Genomic DNA, 16,321 nt, shown 5'->3' on the forward strand with positions numbered 1-16,321 from the left:
CACCGTTTGCCTGACACAAACAATAGATAAGATGTCAAACATGCGGAATTGCTCTGGAAGGAAACAGCAATGATCTCCTCAGCTCCAGGTTTCTTATTTCCTTTTAAGCTTGGAAATTAAACGTGGGGGTTCTCCAAAACTAACACAAACACTCGGGTGGTTGGCAGTTTCCTTTATTTGTGCATATAAAACACGTTTCGGTGCAGCAGGAGGAGAGATGCCATTAATACCTAATACTAAGCATGCAAATTACTACTGGATTTTGTGTAAGCAATTTAGAGCCCGTTGGTTTTTTTCCGCAGTGCTCCCTTCTATTTATCAATTTCTTCCCTGTACCTCTCTGCTCGCCTGTGTCTTCATTCATCATTCATTTACACAGCCATTCAGAGCATCAGAAACCAATTTCCTCCCTGAACCTGGTCCTGTACCAAAACAAGGCTGCCCCGCATGCAAGTGATGTTATGAAGGTATGTGCTGTTTTGAGCAGAGGAGTGTGTAGCAGGAGGTGGATTAAGACTAAAAAGGAGCCAGAACTCTGTGTTTCTTGGAATAAGTCTTGTTTTGAGCTCAGCATCCCTCCACGACAGAAAAATAGATGCTTTCCACTTTGTTCTCCCACATAGCTTTACAAACTGTCGTCAAGTCGTGCGTCAAGGGATTGGACACTGAAGTTGGTCTCGCACTTTTGTTCTCCTCTGGCTCCCGAGTCCCCTGTGTCTGTCTCTGCTCAGAAAAGTCACCTGGCCCCAGCCCACCCAACAAGCAGCTGGCGAGTGGCTCCCGATGCCACGTGCTGCTCTGCCGCTGAATCACTGCCTTGACTGAGATCCAAGGGCCCCACTTCACACTCCCTCCAGGGCGTGCATGCATGTGCGTGCAAGCACGCCACAGGCAACCCGGGCATCAGCCCTGGCTGCAGATAGCACACGTAAATCACCAGTGGTGTTGCACAACCGCTGCGTTATACCCGTGCAAATCAGTCAGTCAGCTCACCTGCGTGAGCGCTTGCTCCCGTGCCTCTGCCCTGCAGATCGGACCCAGGCGCCCTGTTCATGGTTGCAGCCACCCAGCACCTCTGTGAGGTAAGGAGCTCGTGGATTTCCTTGTGTCTTCTCAGAGGTGGCTTGTTGGGGAACTTGTTGGGCATGGGTTGGTTTTGGAGTAGAGTTTTCATGGGCTGTCCAGGCTTGTGTTGCTTGTCCCTGCCTCTCACTAGCACCTGCGTCCTCCCATGGGCTGCGTGTGTGTAGGAGGGGAAGGTGAGGGGCTCTCAGGTTCACACAGGTGTGGTGGCTCTTACATCCTGCACTGCTCTAGGTTTACAGAAAGAAGCACTGTAACTGCTTTGTACTTAACCACTGTCATGCACAATGCACACTGCAATGGCAACGTGAGAAGACCTTTACAAATCTAACCATAAATGACTTGTGGGAAATAATGATCATGTCTTAAAATTGTTGCTATCAACTTCATTTCTTTTTTTTTTTGGATGTTGCTTTGCTTCTGCTAGGAGTGAACTAAAATACTCTCAAGGTATTTGTCTCAGGACCTTCTCTCACGGTCTTGCTTACTCCTGTAACCCAGTGAGAGCCACACATGTGAAGGGATCAGATCCATAAGAGAGCGTGTCAGGGATGTGAAGTTCTCCTGACTTTTTCCAGCCTATCTCATACCAAATGATCTTCCCAGCCACGTTCTCACTGTATCACCCCTGCTAGCACTTCTCCAGTACGTGGGTTTCAGGTATCCCTCTTTAACTTATAGGAAATGGGGAGCTGAGCAAGAACACACGCTGTTGCCCTCAGCCATTCTGTAATCTGTAGTTTTTATTCTATAAATAGTTTTTATTTAATAATATCATTATTAATAATGATATTATTAAATATCATTATTGATGATATTTAATATCATCATACTTCTCATGTGTTTTGTAACCAGTTTTAGCATGCATATAAATGCTTATGGGTGCATATAAATGTGTTATTCCAGTACATTTTGTGTGTACTGGGGGGTTGGAAGCAGCAGGCCAGCATGATGTCTGGCTTTTCACGCTGGGACGTAATCCTCCTGGTTTGTGTTGCCACAGACCTCCAAGCCAGAGCTGCCCTGCCATCCCCTCAGGTGCTAACCCGTCCTTTCCTCTACCCCTGCAACAGCACGGCCCAGCATCCCTGGCACTGGTGGGGACGCGGGGTGGTGACGGGAGCCGTGCCCTGCCTGCTGCCCTCCTGTGAGCGTGTGGCAGGGCTCACCGGAGCACGGCCGCCTCTCCGTGAGGTAAGCCTGGAAAGTCTCGTCTCAATACCAGCCTCAACCGCTGTGGGAGGAGAAATGGGTTGCGAGGGCTGGGATCCAAGCAAGAGGCTCTGATTTCAATCTCTTCCCAAGAATTCCGTTCTGTGCCACAGGCAGCACCTGGAGACGCCTGCTCTCACCTGCGGTCCAGATGTACCCGAGGTGCCCAACCTCCAGTGTGCTGGTGGCCCCTGCCTCTCCCTAGGAGGTGCTGCAGCAAGTGTCACAGCACTTGCCGCTGTCCCCTGGCCTGACTCCATGCTGCTGGGGCCAGCCAGCCCCCACAGGACGAGGGCCACATGTGCCACTTGCTCCTGGGGGCACGCAGGCAGCTGCTGAGGAACAGCAAGCCATGCCCCCCGCAGGGTGCAGTGGTGCCTGGAAGGGCAGGGAGGGCCAGCCACAGAGCCTCCCCCCCCTGCATTTATCTGCTGCATGTGGCTGTATGTAGGCATGGACCTCGGTGCTGCTGGACTTCAGAGCTGGTTATCCGTCAGCACTTTGGGGCTGTTTGTACTGGTAAACGTATGTGGCAGGAAATAAGCTCTACTAGTGGCTCTCAGTGGTAGAAACCCTTTGCCATAATGAAGGATGAGGTGCAACTAGTATTATTTAATTAGCATCATTTAGTTATCACTGCAGACAAGTAATGGCTGGAGTGGCTTGAACAGTTTTAGTTGCCTTTGCTTCTCCGCTGTGCCTGTGAGAGGAGCAAGGCAGGGCAGACAGATCCCAGCCCGGTGCCACTTGGCTCAGCCCCATGAAACCACGCAGCTGTGTCAATCCAGAGCAGCTCAGAACTCAGCCTGCACTTCTCAAATCACATTCAAGGCTTTTTCGGTGGCTTTATGTTGTTAATTAACCGTGCAGCGGTTGTTTGAATCATTTCGTCTTACCCTTGTTGTTGTGTTTCTCTACTCTTTGAGAAGATACGTTAGGCCAATACCCAAAATATATTTTTGAAAGAGGCTGGGTGGTGAAGGAAGGTGTCACATTAGGATCAGGTGATTTATATGCTGCTGATTAAGTTTAAATAATTGAAAAGTACTGGTATTCTATGACTTTCTTCTTACCTACTTACTTGCGATTAATCATTTGTTTTTCAGCCTACAGTTTTCATTCTAGATTTTGCTCCCAGATTTTTCCTCCAGAGTTCAGCCACGTACTTTAGATTTACTAGGGATTACTCTTAAACATGGCATGTCGAAAGATTTGTGAGAAACCTGAGAATAAGATAAATGTGAGATTATGAGAGACAGCATCTTCACGGCAACTGTACCTTTCAGACAGCAATCAGACCCACTGAAAGGCAGGGAAACCTTAGGCCAAGTTTCAGTTCAGTCTCACGCAACTGAGCAGACCTCAGAGACTGAAATTACTAATAATGATAGTCATCTGGAGTTTTCCTGAGAAATAATTTGAAGTGATCTTTATTGTACTTATCTGAATCTTCACACCTCCCTTCCCTGGTACTATCTGGGTTACCTTCTCACACTGGAAAACAGGCTCCACGAAAAAATGAGTCACCAATAAGAGATGGGAAAACATCGACATATATCATCAGCTCTCCAGGCCCGCTCTTTGTCCCAAGTGCTGACGGATTAAAAGCCTGATGGCCGAGGGAAGGCTGGCAGGGCGTGCAGGTGAGGCACCGTGGGGGATGAAGGATGCGTCCACAGCACAGCTGGGCTTGGGCACTGCAGACGATGCCTCGAAGGGCATGGGCTGTGGGCAGAGAGCAGGCATGGGGCAAGGAGCATGAGCACCCCAGCCATGAGCACAAGAAGTGCGCTCTAACCTGTGGGTAAACCCCTAGGGTGGGCGGTGCAAGTCCAAGAGGACTTAAAGCAAGCTGGAATATCTGGTCACTGCTCTCTGCCAAAGTTCTGCTTCTCCTTCTGATTTACGTACGAGTTGAACAATGAGCACTGTTATAGCCCTAGATTAATAATTGCTCCTTGCCAGTGTTTTGCAGATAGGCAGTAGGAACGACTAAATATCCTTGATGTTATGATACAAATACTTTTCCATGGATCTCTTCCCAGTGTCAAGTGATATACCCAGTGGGTACAGAGGAAGAGTCATTATATACTTCTTAGAAAAAAGTGTCGGGACTGCCAAACCTTGACCGGCATTATTATTGTGGGCAAACTGCTCAGGGAGTGAGCTGCAATATCAGAGCCATTTACTGGCAGTTTAAATGTTCTCTGCCTCAGTTTTTCTTTTTGTAAAATGGACACAAAAATGTCCTTCAAAACTGTAATGATCAGTTTGCATTTATGAAAGACCTGAGATCTTTGCATGAAATCCAATAATTGGATGTGATATTCTAAACTGATGAGGAGTGTATGCTGTACAGACACAGGGATAAGTTATTTGCATAGTTTTGTGGAAATAGGCTTAGCAGTGTGATTGCCCACCAGTAATCAGATCAGTAAACTACAGTAGGTTGTGATCTATCCCATACCAAGAGAAACACCCTCATTACATCCAGCAGATTTGTGGTTTTCCCATTTTCCCATATCTCTGTAGTTATGCAATTTTCACTGAAAAATCACAATTTACAGTTGTGCTTCAAAGTATTTATTCTTAACTATAGGAGCTGTGTTGTTCTGCATTTTATCTTTGTTTCTTCAAGAAAGCTAGTATATGGTAGTTTGTGACATTTCCATTATGAAAGATCCTTAACATTAAGCAGTTATTTAGAACCAAAAGCCCTTGCCCTAAGATACATATGGTTGCACTTAAGCTGAAATCACCACTTTATGTTAGAAAATATTGTTTTCATCATAAAAGGTAAGTGTTCCCAGAAGTGTATTAAAATGCTCAGAGATACAAAAGAAAAATATTGGAATTCAATCTTAGGTACCAATGTAAAAATATTTAAATATGCTATAAATTGTGCAGATCCAGCACTGTTCACTGAAGAGTCTTTCAGGTTATTAAAATACTTTCTGTTCAATGAGAGACACTAAAAGTAATCATGCAGTTTGTGTGCTGTTCAGTGTTAGAAACACTTCTGGATATACCTATTCAGTAGAGTTCCCTGGGTCACAAACAAAAGTTACTGCTGCTCCTATGAGGAGCAATTAGAATAGGAGAGTGCATCATAAATGAAAGTGGGAGGGAAAAGGTGTAGATTGTATTTAATTCAACTCCAGTAGAGGTGATGAAAGGCAGAAAGGACTTACGTGGCTGAAGTGGATTGATTCACAGTGACACCCGCACACCCAAAGGCTTGCTGTGTGGTGTGGAAGGCATTGACTCACAGCCCATGCAGAAGAGCATCTTTAAGGCAAGCAGGCACCCTCACAGGGGACACTCAGTGGAATAATGGCACTTTTTTTTTTTTTTTTTTTGCCAGTCTAGCTCTTAGTGTCAGAAAAGCAAAAGCCAGTTGTGTCATACCTGCTGGAACAGACGAGGTGCTAACTGCCGCCCAGCGCAGGCTTTGCTGGCAGCCCACCTTCCTGACAGGTGAGCAGGTAGAGCAAAAGGCAGGGTGCTGCAGCAGGACGTGGGCTGCAAAGGGAACAAAACCAACTTCAAATGTGCGATGCAAATAGAAGGTAGGAGTAGCAATAGCATTTTTACCAGCAACCTGTAACACTGCCGGCTTTGATGCCTTTACAATAAAATCTTAAGTAAGCCTGCACAAAATCTTCCCTTAGGCTTGCCTCTGCCTTTGGGCAGCTTGCTTTTGGAAAGAGAGCTCAGACCTCAGCTCTACTGCTTCACGTTGATAAAGAACAACAGATAAAATTCACCTCAATAAATAGTGCATATAAGATATGTACTGTGTTTAGCATGTACTTGCTGTCCTCTACAGTAATGAACGATCCTAGGAAGAAGTTAGGCAGGCGTGAACAGCGCCACGCGAGGCAGAAAGCATCGTGCAAATCCTCGAAAGACAACGCATGTGCATGTCCTCGAAGCTGTGTGTGTGCCAACACCCTTTAGATCAAACCCAGGCACACAGCTCTGCAAAATAATATAGTTTTTTTTTTTCCTGTGAAAATTCACCCATGCTCTGACTGTAAGGTCTGCCAGCAGGATCTGTGAGCTTCTGATTTGGTCTCGGGAGTCTCACCCAAGTACCCCTGCTTCTTCAGCAGCGTATTGCTAGTTCCCAGCCCTGCCTGCCAAAGGCAGACAGAGAGACCATGGTGTCTAGCAGGTGATTTGCCCCATGGGGTTTTGTGTGCATTTTACAGTAAATGTACCTTGTGTTAAAGGATCCTTGCAGGAATTCTTATGTAGGAGAAGCTTTATTTATTTAGGTCAGCATTAACACTATTTCCTGACTGTTGTGAATACCATCTCATGGGAGAATTTGTTTGTCATTTTAGTCAGAAAATGGCAGGATAAAGATATACAGGTCAGTTGCAGACAGAGTCAGTGTGGGGATGGTTTTTCAGTTAACTCAGTGCAAGAGCCTGGATGGAGGTTATTATCTTACTAATTACCCTTAGTTCAGTGGTAGCCTCATAACAGCTTCTCTGTATTTCTACTGTCCTTTAGAGTGCTTTTCTCCTACATTACTGTTTCCTTGTTCCCCTCGTCCTGTCATCATCTCACTTCTCCCCTTTCTATGCAGGGGAGTTAAAGGGAACAGAGCTATATTTGAAAGAGTTCATCATATAAATGCAGAGACAAAGTCAAGGGTCGCCCTTACTCAGAACTCTCCAGCATTCCTCAATCATTCTTGCACGATACGCACCTAATTCCTGGTGCTGTCTGCTAACTCCATGTATAATTTCTTCAGCAGATATTTTGCTCTTAACAATAACACGTTTCCATCATGCTCAAGGCGGTTCAAATACACAGCTGTGGCTGAGAACTCCCATTGAAGTCGATGGGGTATTTGGCTGTAAAGAAGTAGATTAATATGGTTTGGAGATAGTTTCCTTTTAAACATTAACTTAGAAAGGAACTAAAGTATGTGTTTACTTTTTACTCATGAGTACAATTAAGACTAATCCCCCTCGGTTCGGTAAGGGCATTTCTGTACTGGAAGTGCTGGAATTCTCTCCTGACTCAGGGCTGCACTGAACAGCATTTCAGAATGTGACAAGGTGCTGGTGTAGCTTTTTTTAAAAAATTATTTTCCCCACATTTATCGTATATGTTTGCTCTTTTTAAAGGAAACTGAAGAAAGAGTCAGTTTAAATGCTAACTTGTCCACAGATGCTTCCCCTGTGGTTACAAGAAGCAAGACGTATTCTTTATTGCTGCAGGAAAGGGTCCCCCACCTTGTCAAAGCACCCAGTAATCAGGTTGCAATAGTAACAGATTACGGCTGTCATGTTTCTTTTTTCTCCAGGTTCTGATTTCTCTCCCTATCTCTGGTTTTATTCTAGTAAGAGATACCCGGTGGCTCATTTTGCTCAGGTCATCCAGGAGAACTTACATGGGCCAATAGTTTCCATTACATTTATCTCATCTCCTGTCTTTTGCAGCTCACCTAAGTGAGTGCCACACAAGCAGATGAGATATAGTCCGAACTACATTTGCATCAGAGGTAGTCTGAAGAAAACAAAGCAAGGACATTTAATCTGAGAAGTTCTCCCAAATCACACCTCTTCCATTGATAACAGAAGGAGTTTGAGCAAAACTTTCTGCAGTGGCTGATGATGAATAAGTATCTCACGTAAAGCTCTCAGGCAGGTTCCTCAGACCTGTCTGCGGTCCTGTCGTTCAACAAGAGCAGTGGGGGGGGGGGGGGGGCAGAGCCAGATGAAAGTGTAAACTGAAGGATTTCCCCAGCACAAGCAGACCGGTGGCTGGCACAAGGCTGGTGTCCCCGCTGTCCCCTCAGCCATGCCTCCTCCTGCTGCAGCCTTCGCTGCTGTCCCCGCAGCGTGGGTGCAGTGCCCGAGGTGCCTGCCTCCAGGTCTTGGCCCCAACCACCCGTGGGGACAGGAACCTGATGTTACCCCCATCTCACATCAGTCCTGGCTTCCCTGGCGGTGCTGAGCTCTAGCCAGCGGGAGCTCTTCCCCTCTCTCCTGGTTTTACTGAGCGTGAAGGTGAGCTCGGCACAATTTGTGATTTTTTTCAAAGAAATGAAGGTGTGAAATGCCTCCCTAAGGCGCTGGCACGGGGTGATGAGCAGGAGAGGCCATCGCCCCCACCAAGGCATGTTTGGAGGAGCCCGCTGGTGCAGTGTGCTCCTTGAGGTGAAAACACAGCAAACGCACCCGCCGCAGCCTGCCTACTCCATAGTATTTCCTGGTATTTTGAGGAGACAGAAAGCAAGCTGAAATGTTCTGGTGCTTTAAAGGAGGACTAAGCATTGGTGGGAGGCTTGTTTAGTATCTGAGTGGGATCATGACTACGATGTTCATCTGCATGTTACCAGCACGGAAAATACGCAATTGGGAGCGGTTTGAAGACGAGTAGGCTCAGGAAGAAAGGGAAACTATTCCAGGGAGGGAGGAGGTAGCGGCTGCTAACGCTTGCAGCACGAAGATCGTGGAAAAGCTGGAGATATCAGACCGGGATAATCTGCAGAAGGAGGAGATCAGGCACAGATCAACACTTTATGGGAGGCTACCCTAAAAGCGTTCTGGCAGGATGGCATTTACCCTCGGGGCAGTAGCAGGTTGGGTGCCAAACCTGCCTGTTGAAGCAGCAGGAGGTTACCAGCCAAATGTGCACGCCATGACCCCGGGGGACCTTTCTTTCAAACGTGCCTTCAGTTTGCTGGCATGTAGAGGAGCTGGCAGCCACGCTTCACACCAGTGATGATGCAACGTAGCTCTCCTTTCAGAAGCGTCTCCATAAAGCTGACAGATGCTGTTATCGCCTGGTTCTGCCCAGATCGCTAGCCCCGGTGTTCCAGGTGGTTTTTGGGTGATGTATAAGTGAGCAGGGAGCAGCATGTGCAGAATGGATGCAAGGTGTCTTCCAGCGCGTGCCTAGCAGGGTAGTCATCTGCACGGTGTGGTAGTCTTTCAAGTATGTGACAAAGCCAACAAATAGCTTGCTGCTTTTGCCTGATGCTCACAGCCAGGGAAGGCACATTTGCAGCTCACTTAGGATTTCGGTGTGTTTGGCAGGTTGGTTCAAGGCACCATGACTTTCTAGCAATGCTCCTGCAGTATTCTTCACATTCTTTTGTCTGAGAGAGGGGAAAATGTATGACTGATTCCTGCTTAATTAGGCCTCATCTGCTAAACACTTTTGTCACTATTTACATATGAGTAGTCCCACTGAAGTCAGGTCCAACAGCTGTATACTTCATCTGGTAACAATGTAAATCCAAGATAAACACACTTGGAACAAGAGATGTACATTGCCTTATATGTATGAACTACCTGAATAGAGCAAATGCTGTGTCGTACAATTCTGGCAAGGGCTAACAGCTATCCTGTTTCAACACCCTGTAAGCAGATCACCTGATTATTAGTCTTAAATGATGGACTAAACTCTTCGCACTAGTGCTGACTTTTACTCAAGAGTTATGACTTGCCAAACGAGTAACTTAGATTAATTGTTTATCCCTGTGATAATATGAAGAAAAAAAAAAATAATCCTCCACATGTACTCCCATCAAGTATGTTTTTGTGGCTGGGTGTCCCGTGGCCTCAGGATCTATTCTCTTGGAGGTAACAACCAGTCAGGAACGGGACATAGGGAGAGGAAATGGCTGGAAACTCGATAGGCAGCTGGATTTAATTCTGTCTCAGCCCCTTTCCTCATTCCTTTCTTGCAGGAGTCTCTCTGAGCTGCCTGCCAGGGATCCTTTCTCCACCACTGTTATGCATTCACTCATGTCCTGTCTTTGGCTCTGGTCCCTCAGAGCAACGTGGGCTGTTCTGTCACTAGTGAGGGTCTGTGTGGGGACTGTGACTGCTCTGTCTACCTCCTCCTCCTCTTCTGCCAAGAAGCTTTGCTTTTTGGCATCCCACATCACCCCACCCATGACATTTTGGTCCATACTCCGTATCTCTACTGTCTTGATTACTGTGCTTGTTTTTTTCATGAATTACTTCAGACTGCCATGATTGAGGCAATGTAGAGCAAAATCTCCCTTCAGCAAACACATGCTTAATTTGGCCTGATGACCGTGGGATGGGTTATCAGCTGTTGCCTATTCCAGTGAAGTGGGTGGGGTGGGGTTGGATAATCTTAAGCAGAATAGTTCCCCAGAAGCACTTTGAGATAACTGTCTAAATGGGTATTTTTGCTTGTTGTTCTGTCAGCATAGCCCTACCTTAGTAGCCTTGGTCTCATCCATTTGCTCTGGACTAGGCTACTATACCAGCCTGAACTGACTGTGTGTCCTGTTCTTGCTGTGGGTCCTTCTTAGAAAACCTTCTGTGGAAGTTTTTAGTAAGTTTAATATTAATAAATCATTATACTACTGTGATCCAGCAAAGTTTCCTTCTGGACATCCTTAATGACTGAGAACTTTGTCAGAAAGTGAAAATATCTGGAAGTTAATGAGGTGAGAAGTAGGGGAGGAACAGATAGACTACTTTGTTACAAATGATACAGCTAGACCGACTTTCTGGATGAAAGACTACATTTCTTGAGTTTTGAAGTAAGCATGCAGAATTGTTTGTCTCTTTTAATTGTACTTCTTTATTGAGTTGTCTCTACCCAAACTGCTGAGAATTCCTCGCAGTCAGAAACTTTTAGGGCTCAGATGTGTACTTGTGTGACTTTCTGTCCAAAGCAGACCTCACCGTAGTTGTTCTCCTCCCTAGAGGGAGAGGTGGCAGCTGTTGGCTTAGAAGGCTGGGAGAAGGCATGGTCTGTGGTCTGATGCAGTCCCTCTTTGTTGAAACACTTGTGGGGTGTTTTAAGTGGTATTTAGAAAGTGGTGTTCACCACTGGTACTAACACCATAAGTGCTTCCAATGGTGGAAAGTTCAGTTCCCTGGCTGAAGATCAATACTTAAGGATGGGTCTTGGGTGACAAGCGAGGGGGTAATCTACTGGGTGCAGCCTTACATCAGCAGCAGCCTTTGGGAGCAGCTCTACCTGTTGCACACCACGCGGGCAGCTTGTGATGCTGACGAAGGGGGTCAGCGGTCCTCTTCTGGGCAGGTTGGCCGGAGCCCCCTCGACGTGCCTTCTCGCACCTTGCCCCCAGGACGGCCGAGGCAGGAAAGTACCAGCTGTACCAGTCTTAGGGCAGCATCTGCTGGTTATTGCATGGATCAACATAAGTGGTTGTCATGGAGGAGGCTGCTGGCTTTGGCTCCCGGGCGGAGGTACCCGGGGCTCGGGCTGGGGGGGCACAGGCTCCGCCGGGGGAACGCCCCGCAGCGCCCGGGGAGCAGCCGCCAGGGAGGGAGCGGCACCGGGCGAGGGGCTCCTGCCTCCGCCTTCCCCCCGGTACCGCCGGCAGCCCCCACAAACTTTGCCGGGGCCGCAGGCCGCCTCCAAAGTCGAGGGCGGGCGGGCCGGTGTCGCCCCCAGCCTCGGCTGGCCGTGGAGAGGGGGGACCCGGGGACAAAACGGGGGGGGGCGAGAGCGCGGCGACAGCGGGACCCGCAGCCCTCCCGGGGTCGGGGGGTGGTGAGGAGGGGGCTCGGTGCGGCGGGGGCCGGCCGAGGGGCTCCGAGGGAGCCGGTCGGGGCAGCGAGCCGCCTCCTCTGGCGGCGTGCAACAAGTCCCTGGAGCTCTTCCCGCGAGGGCGAGCGAGCCCCGGGGCCGCCCGATGGGTACTCACCTGCCGGCTCCGTGCCGCCCGGCCCCGGGTGCGGGCGGGGAGCGGGGCCGGGCCGGGCCGGGCTCTCCCCGGGAACTTGGCGTCCCGCTCCGGCGTGCGGGGGGCGGCGGTCACGTTCCGCGGCGGCAGCCGGTAACCCCTCTCGTTCATTGGGATCACGTAAGAACTCGGAGGGAAACGTGACTCTGAGCTAAGGCGTTTGCGTACGTCTATAGGTTCTTAAAACTCCCTGCCAGCCGCTTTCTGTCTTCTGTAGGCACCAAGGTGGCGGAGAGTTGAAGCTTGCGGATATTGCAAAGGGTTATTAGATTCATAAGTCACACCAAGTGGTGGGCGATCCACTGAGCAAAGCAGAAGTTCTCACATGATGACTTCAAACAAGACACATTACCTTCCAGCATCTGTTGGGGAGACTGGATTTTAAGACACTTCTGTCTCCAGGACAGCAAAGAAACAATGGTGAGTACCAATAAAAAGCCTATTTTTGTAACGGGGAAGACGGGGGGAAAAAAAAAATAAAAAAAAAAATAAAAGGCTTGCGATGTTGCTTAACGACAGGATCTGGTACCACGGGCTGGGCTGTCTGGCACTTGGCGTGCCGGAGGACGGGACCCGCGGCGGCCGGCAGCACGGCGGTGCGGGCAGCGCAACTTTCCCCGGAACGCTCCGCTGCGGGGCTGCGCCGGGATCCCCGCCTCGGAGAAACTTGGAGCCGCCGGGGAGCGGCGCGGAGCCGCCACCCGCTGCCGACGGCTGTCCCCGGGCGGGCCGGGGGCCGGGCCGTAGCCCCGAGCCGGGCCGGGCCGGGCCGGGCTGTGCTGTGCCGGGCGGGGGCCGGGGCGCGCAGGGGGCGCGCAGAGGCCGCGCAGCGCCGTGCGCTTCACGTGACGGGCACGGCGGCGAGGAGCGGCCGGGGCGCGCAGGGGGCGCGCAGCGGCGCGGGGCCGGCGGCGGCGGGGCAGCACCCTGGACAGAGGCGGCGGGGGAGGCCCCGCGCCCCGGCGGGCTCGGGGAGCCGCGGGCAGCCGGTAGCGACCCCCCCGCTCCTCACCCCTCCTTCCCGTCCTTCCCATCCCATCCCATCCCCTCCCCTCCCCGCCCGCCGCCCTCTCGCCCCGCTGGAGCTGGGCGAAGTTGAATTCCTAGCGGTGCGGGCTGGAATAGGAAAAGGAGGAAGAGAAAAAAAAAAAAAGAAAGAAAGAAAAAAAAAAAAAGAGTCTTGCAAGCTCCGGGGGTTGGTTTGACGGTGTCAAGTTTGGGAAATGCGAGTGTTTATCGCCACGATCTAGCCACTGCTTGTGGTGTTAGCTGTGACTAAGGTAAGCGGGAGGGTGATCCCCCGGCGGCACCCCTCTGCCTGCTGCCCCCGTCTCGGTGCCGTGGGGATGGGTTCCTGCTCTTTGCCGAGTTTTGGTACCTTTGTGGCTGGGCGGTGTGTGGAGGCTAGCGGAGGTAGGAGCAGCTTGATGAGATTTCACTACGACTGGAGTTAAGTTGTGCCTGATTTAATCTGGGAATCTCGTATCTCGATGTGCGTGTGCATGCTTTGGGCAGAGATGCAACCGATCTTTACCTAGATAAGCAGATGCGACGGATTTTTCCCTAGCCGGGGATGGAAGTTGCTTTTGCATAGCTAAAGAGATGCAGCTGAGCTCTAGCTGGCACTGTGCACAGCTGATCTCGCATAGATAAAGAGACGCAGCTGATCTTTACCTACATGGAGATGAGCCGGTCCCCAGCTTGAGGGATCGCTGATGGCCCCTCTGTGTGTGCGAGCTACGACGGAACGGGAGCGCCGTGCATGTATTGCTGATGATCCAATATCCGCAGCTACTTTGCTATAATTAAAAGGGGGGGTGGGGGGGAAGGTGTTTGACAAGCCTGAAACCCAAACGCAGCCCCCCCACCTGGAGATCGCTCGGATAAGCTTTCTGCTCATCTCCCTCTCTCTAGTCTCCCCCCCCCCCCCCCCCCCCTTCCTACGTAGAAATGTAGCTAATAATATTTAGTCTCCGGGCTAAAAATAAGCTCTGGAAAGTCAGCAGTTTGGCGGAGCAGCGGCGGTAGCGGCAGTGCTCGCAGGTAGACCAGCTCCGGGGGTCTCCGGCTGTGCGCGGAGCCCGTGCATTGATTCACCCCCCCCCGCCCCCCCCAGCCACCCCCACCAAACCCGGGGGTGTTTTTTGGGGGGGGTTCCTCCCGCGGAGGAAAGGGGGGGGCTCCGAGCCGAGCCGCACTGCCTCGGCGGGGAGACCCCGGCCCCGTGCCCCCCCCTCCTGGCCCCGAGGGGCGGCCGGGCCGGGCGGCGCCCCCCTCCCGGGCACGGCGGGGGCGCTCCCTGCGGCACAGCCCCGCTGCGGCGCCGGGCCCCGCCGGGGAGGAGGCAGCGCTGGATGGAAGGAAGGAGGGATGGATGGATGGAAGGGAGGGAGGGAGGATCCCGCGGCCCCGCCGCCCCCGCCTCCCGCTGGGCTCCCGCTCCGGCTCGCACGTAGCGGCGCCGAGGAGGGAACCCCCCGGCAGGCGGGGAGGGGGCGGCATCCCCACTGCGCACCCGGGGGCTTCCCCCCGCGCCCCCCCGCGGCGCCGTTGTCACGGCGACCGCCTCCCACCCCCCCCGTGGGCACCGTCCTGCGTGGGCCGGGGATGCCCCCCCCCCACCCCCGAGCCCAGCCAAAATGGAGATGCTGCGGGACAGCCCCGGGGGGCTGCGCGGGGCGGGGGGCTCGCTGCCCGCGGAGGAAAAGGGCCCTGGGTCGGGCAGGAGCGGGCTCAGGAGCGGTGTATTTTTCCGTTTCCACTTTGAAAACTTGCGTTTGCCGGGATGCCCGGGCTAGGCGCGATGGGAGGCGTTTCTCGGCAGCTCCGAGATGAGGAGGAACTCGTCGAGAAGAGGCCGGCCTCGGGAGTGTCTGTCGTCGGCAGGCTGCAGCGCACTCAAACGCACCTCCTTTGCGGTTCCCGTGTCACTACATTCGTACCCAAACGTCCTCTGACCTGTTTTCGCTTGGGAAGGAGCCAGGTGGTGCCACTAGTGCCTGAACGCACGTACTGGGGTCTGGTGGCCGTGAGCCTTACCCAAGGCCGTCCAGTCCCCAAAATACACGGCTCTGGTACAGAGGAGGTTGCCAAGGAGCTTCTGTTTATGTGAATTTCCCACTCCGGGGATAATCTTGTATGTCTTCATCCACTTTAATTTTACACCCATTACTTTGTCACCAGCTCTGAAAACCTCTGGGTTCTGATATTGCCCCTCCTGCCTCCGCCGCCTTGTTTGTGCCCAGCTCCGATCGCTCTCTGCGGAGACGAATGGGACGGCCAGCCGCTAACAAATGACACGGGGCCGTATTTGGTCACATTTGCTCGCAGTGACTCATACCTTAATCTGCAAGTAGCTTTATTGATTTTAGTACCTAGTATTTCTCCAGGAGCTGTCACCCATTTGGTGGTGGTTCGTCACCACCGTTTGTCTCTTATGGTTATGATATTGTAAAATGTCCGATCTCCTCTGAGTACCTCTCCGTCCTGCAAAGCTTTGACGTGGCAGCCTGTCTTTCTCCTTTTCAACGGTTCTCTGTTTATTTTACCTGATGCCACAAGTGTTGTTTTCAGTGGTTTGGTGACTCTCAGGTGTCTGTGTCCAGCGTGAGATGTTTTTCTACGTGGCATTTGATATAGGCCTGATCTTTCCCAAAGTTCTTCATTCTCTGTACCTCTCCATTTGCATAACCACTTGATTTTCAGAGTACTTCAACAATTTTCTAATTTCAAATGATCTGACAGTTCCCACTGCTTATTTCTAGAGGCCTTCTCTGACAGGCCTGCAGGATTGTGTAGCATTTCATTGATCTGAGGTGGCTGGATTTGACTTTGCACAGCGAGTCCTCTATTTTGTTTCTTCAGCACACCAATATTGTCGAGCTCTCAGAAATGACCAAAGAAAATGCAGGCTGGCTGCCATTTAGTAACCATGCTCTGCTTCCTAAATACGGTGGCATACGATTGCCCAGCCACGAGAAATTCTGGAAAGGTGGATGAATCCCTAGGGAGAGATTTTGCTCAGTGCTGTAAGTCTTACCATGAATCACTGTAGTAAATCACCACTGAGCACTCTAAGATGTAGCTGCTAGAATTTTTTTAATCAGGTACACAAACAAAAAGAGCATCCATAAGGTTTCAGGAGATCTAGTTCATTCCTCTAGCAAAAAATAGTAATTTCAAGTGCTGTAAACAGCATCTTGTGTAAGGAACAGTACCTCTCTGAAAATCAGCAGGTTCCTTCAGACTTGGCAAACAGGCAGGTAGCACAAGCTGAAAGACGTATGGAGAGGCGCTTTCACA

At 50.9% G+C, this 16,321-nt stretch overlaps 1 protein-coding gene across 3 annotated transcripts in view; it reads left to right on the forward strand.

The window, feature by feature from the left end:
• The window catches only part of BDNF (brain derived neurotrophic factor), a 59,993-nt gene that overhangs the window by 13,142 nt on the left and 30,530 nt on the right, over positions 1-16,321 (forward strand). Inside the window, exons 1-2 of one of the 3 annotated variants that reach the window (XM_084522308.1) lie at positions 11,396-11,519; positions 12,237-12,439. In XM_084522308.1, the coding sequence (XP_084378434.1) occupies positions 12,437-12,439 (3 nt within the window). In that variant the 5' untranslated portion in view covers positions 11,396-11,519; positions 12,237-12,436. Of the gene's footprint in view, positions 1-7,754; positions 11,520-12,236; positions 12,440-13,191; positions 13,300-16,321 lie in introns of those variants that run through there. The other 2 variants (XR_014693980.1, XM_084522309.1) reach the window with 2 other exon arrangements.

Source organism: Aythya ferina (genome assembly GCF_964211825.1).
Source record: "Aythya ferina genome assembly, chromosome: 5".
In the NCBI taxonomy this organism is placed as follows: domain Eukaryota; kingdom Metazoa; phylum Chordata; class Aves; order Anseriformes; family Anatidae; genus Aythya; species Aythya ferina.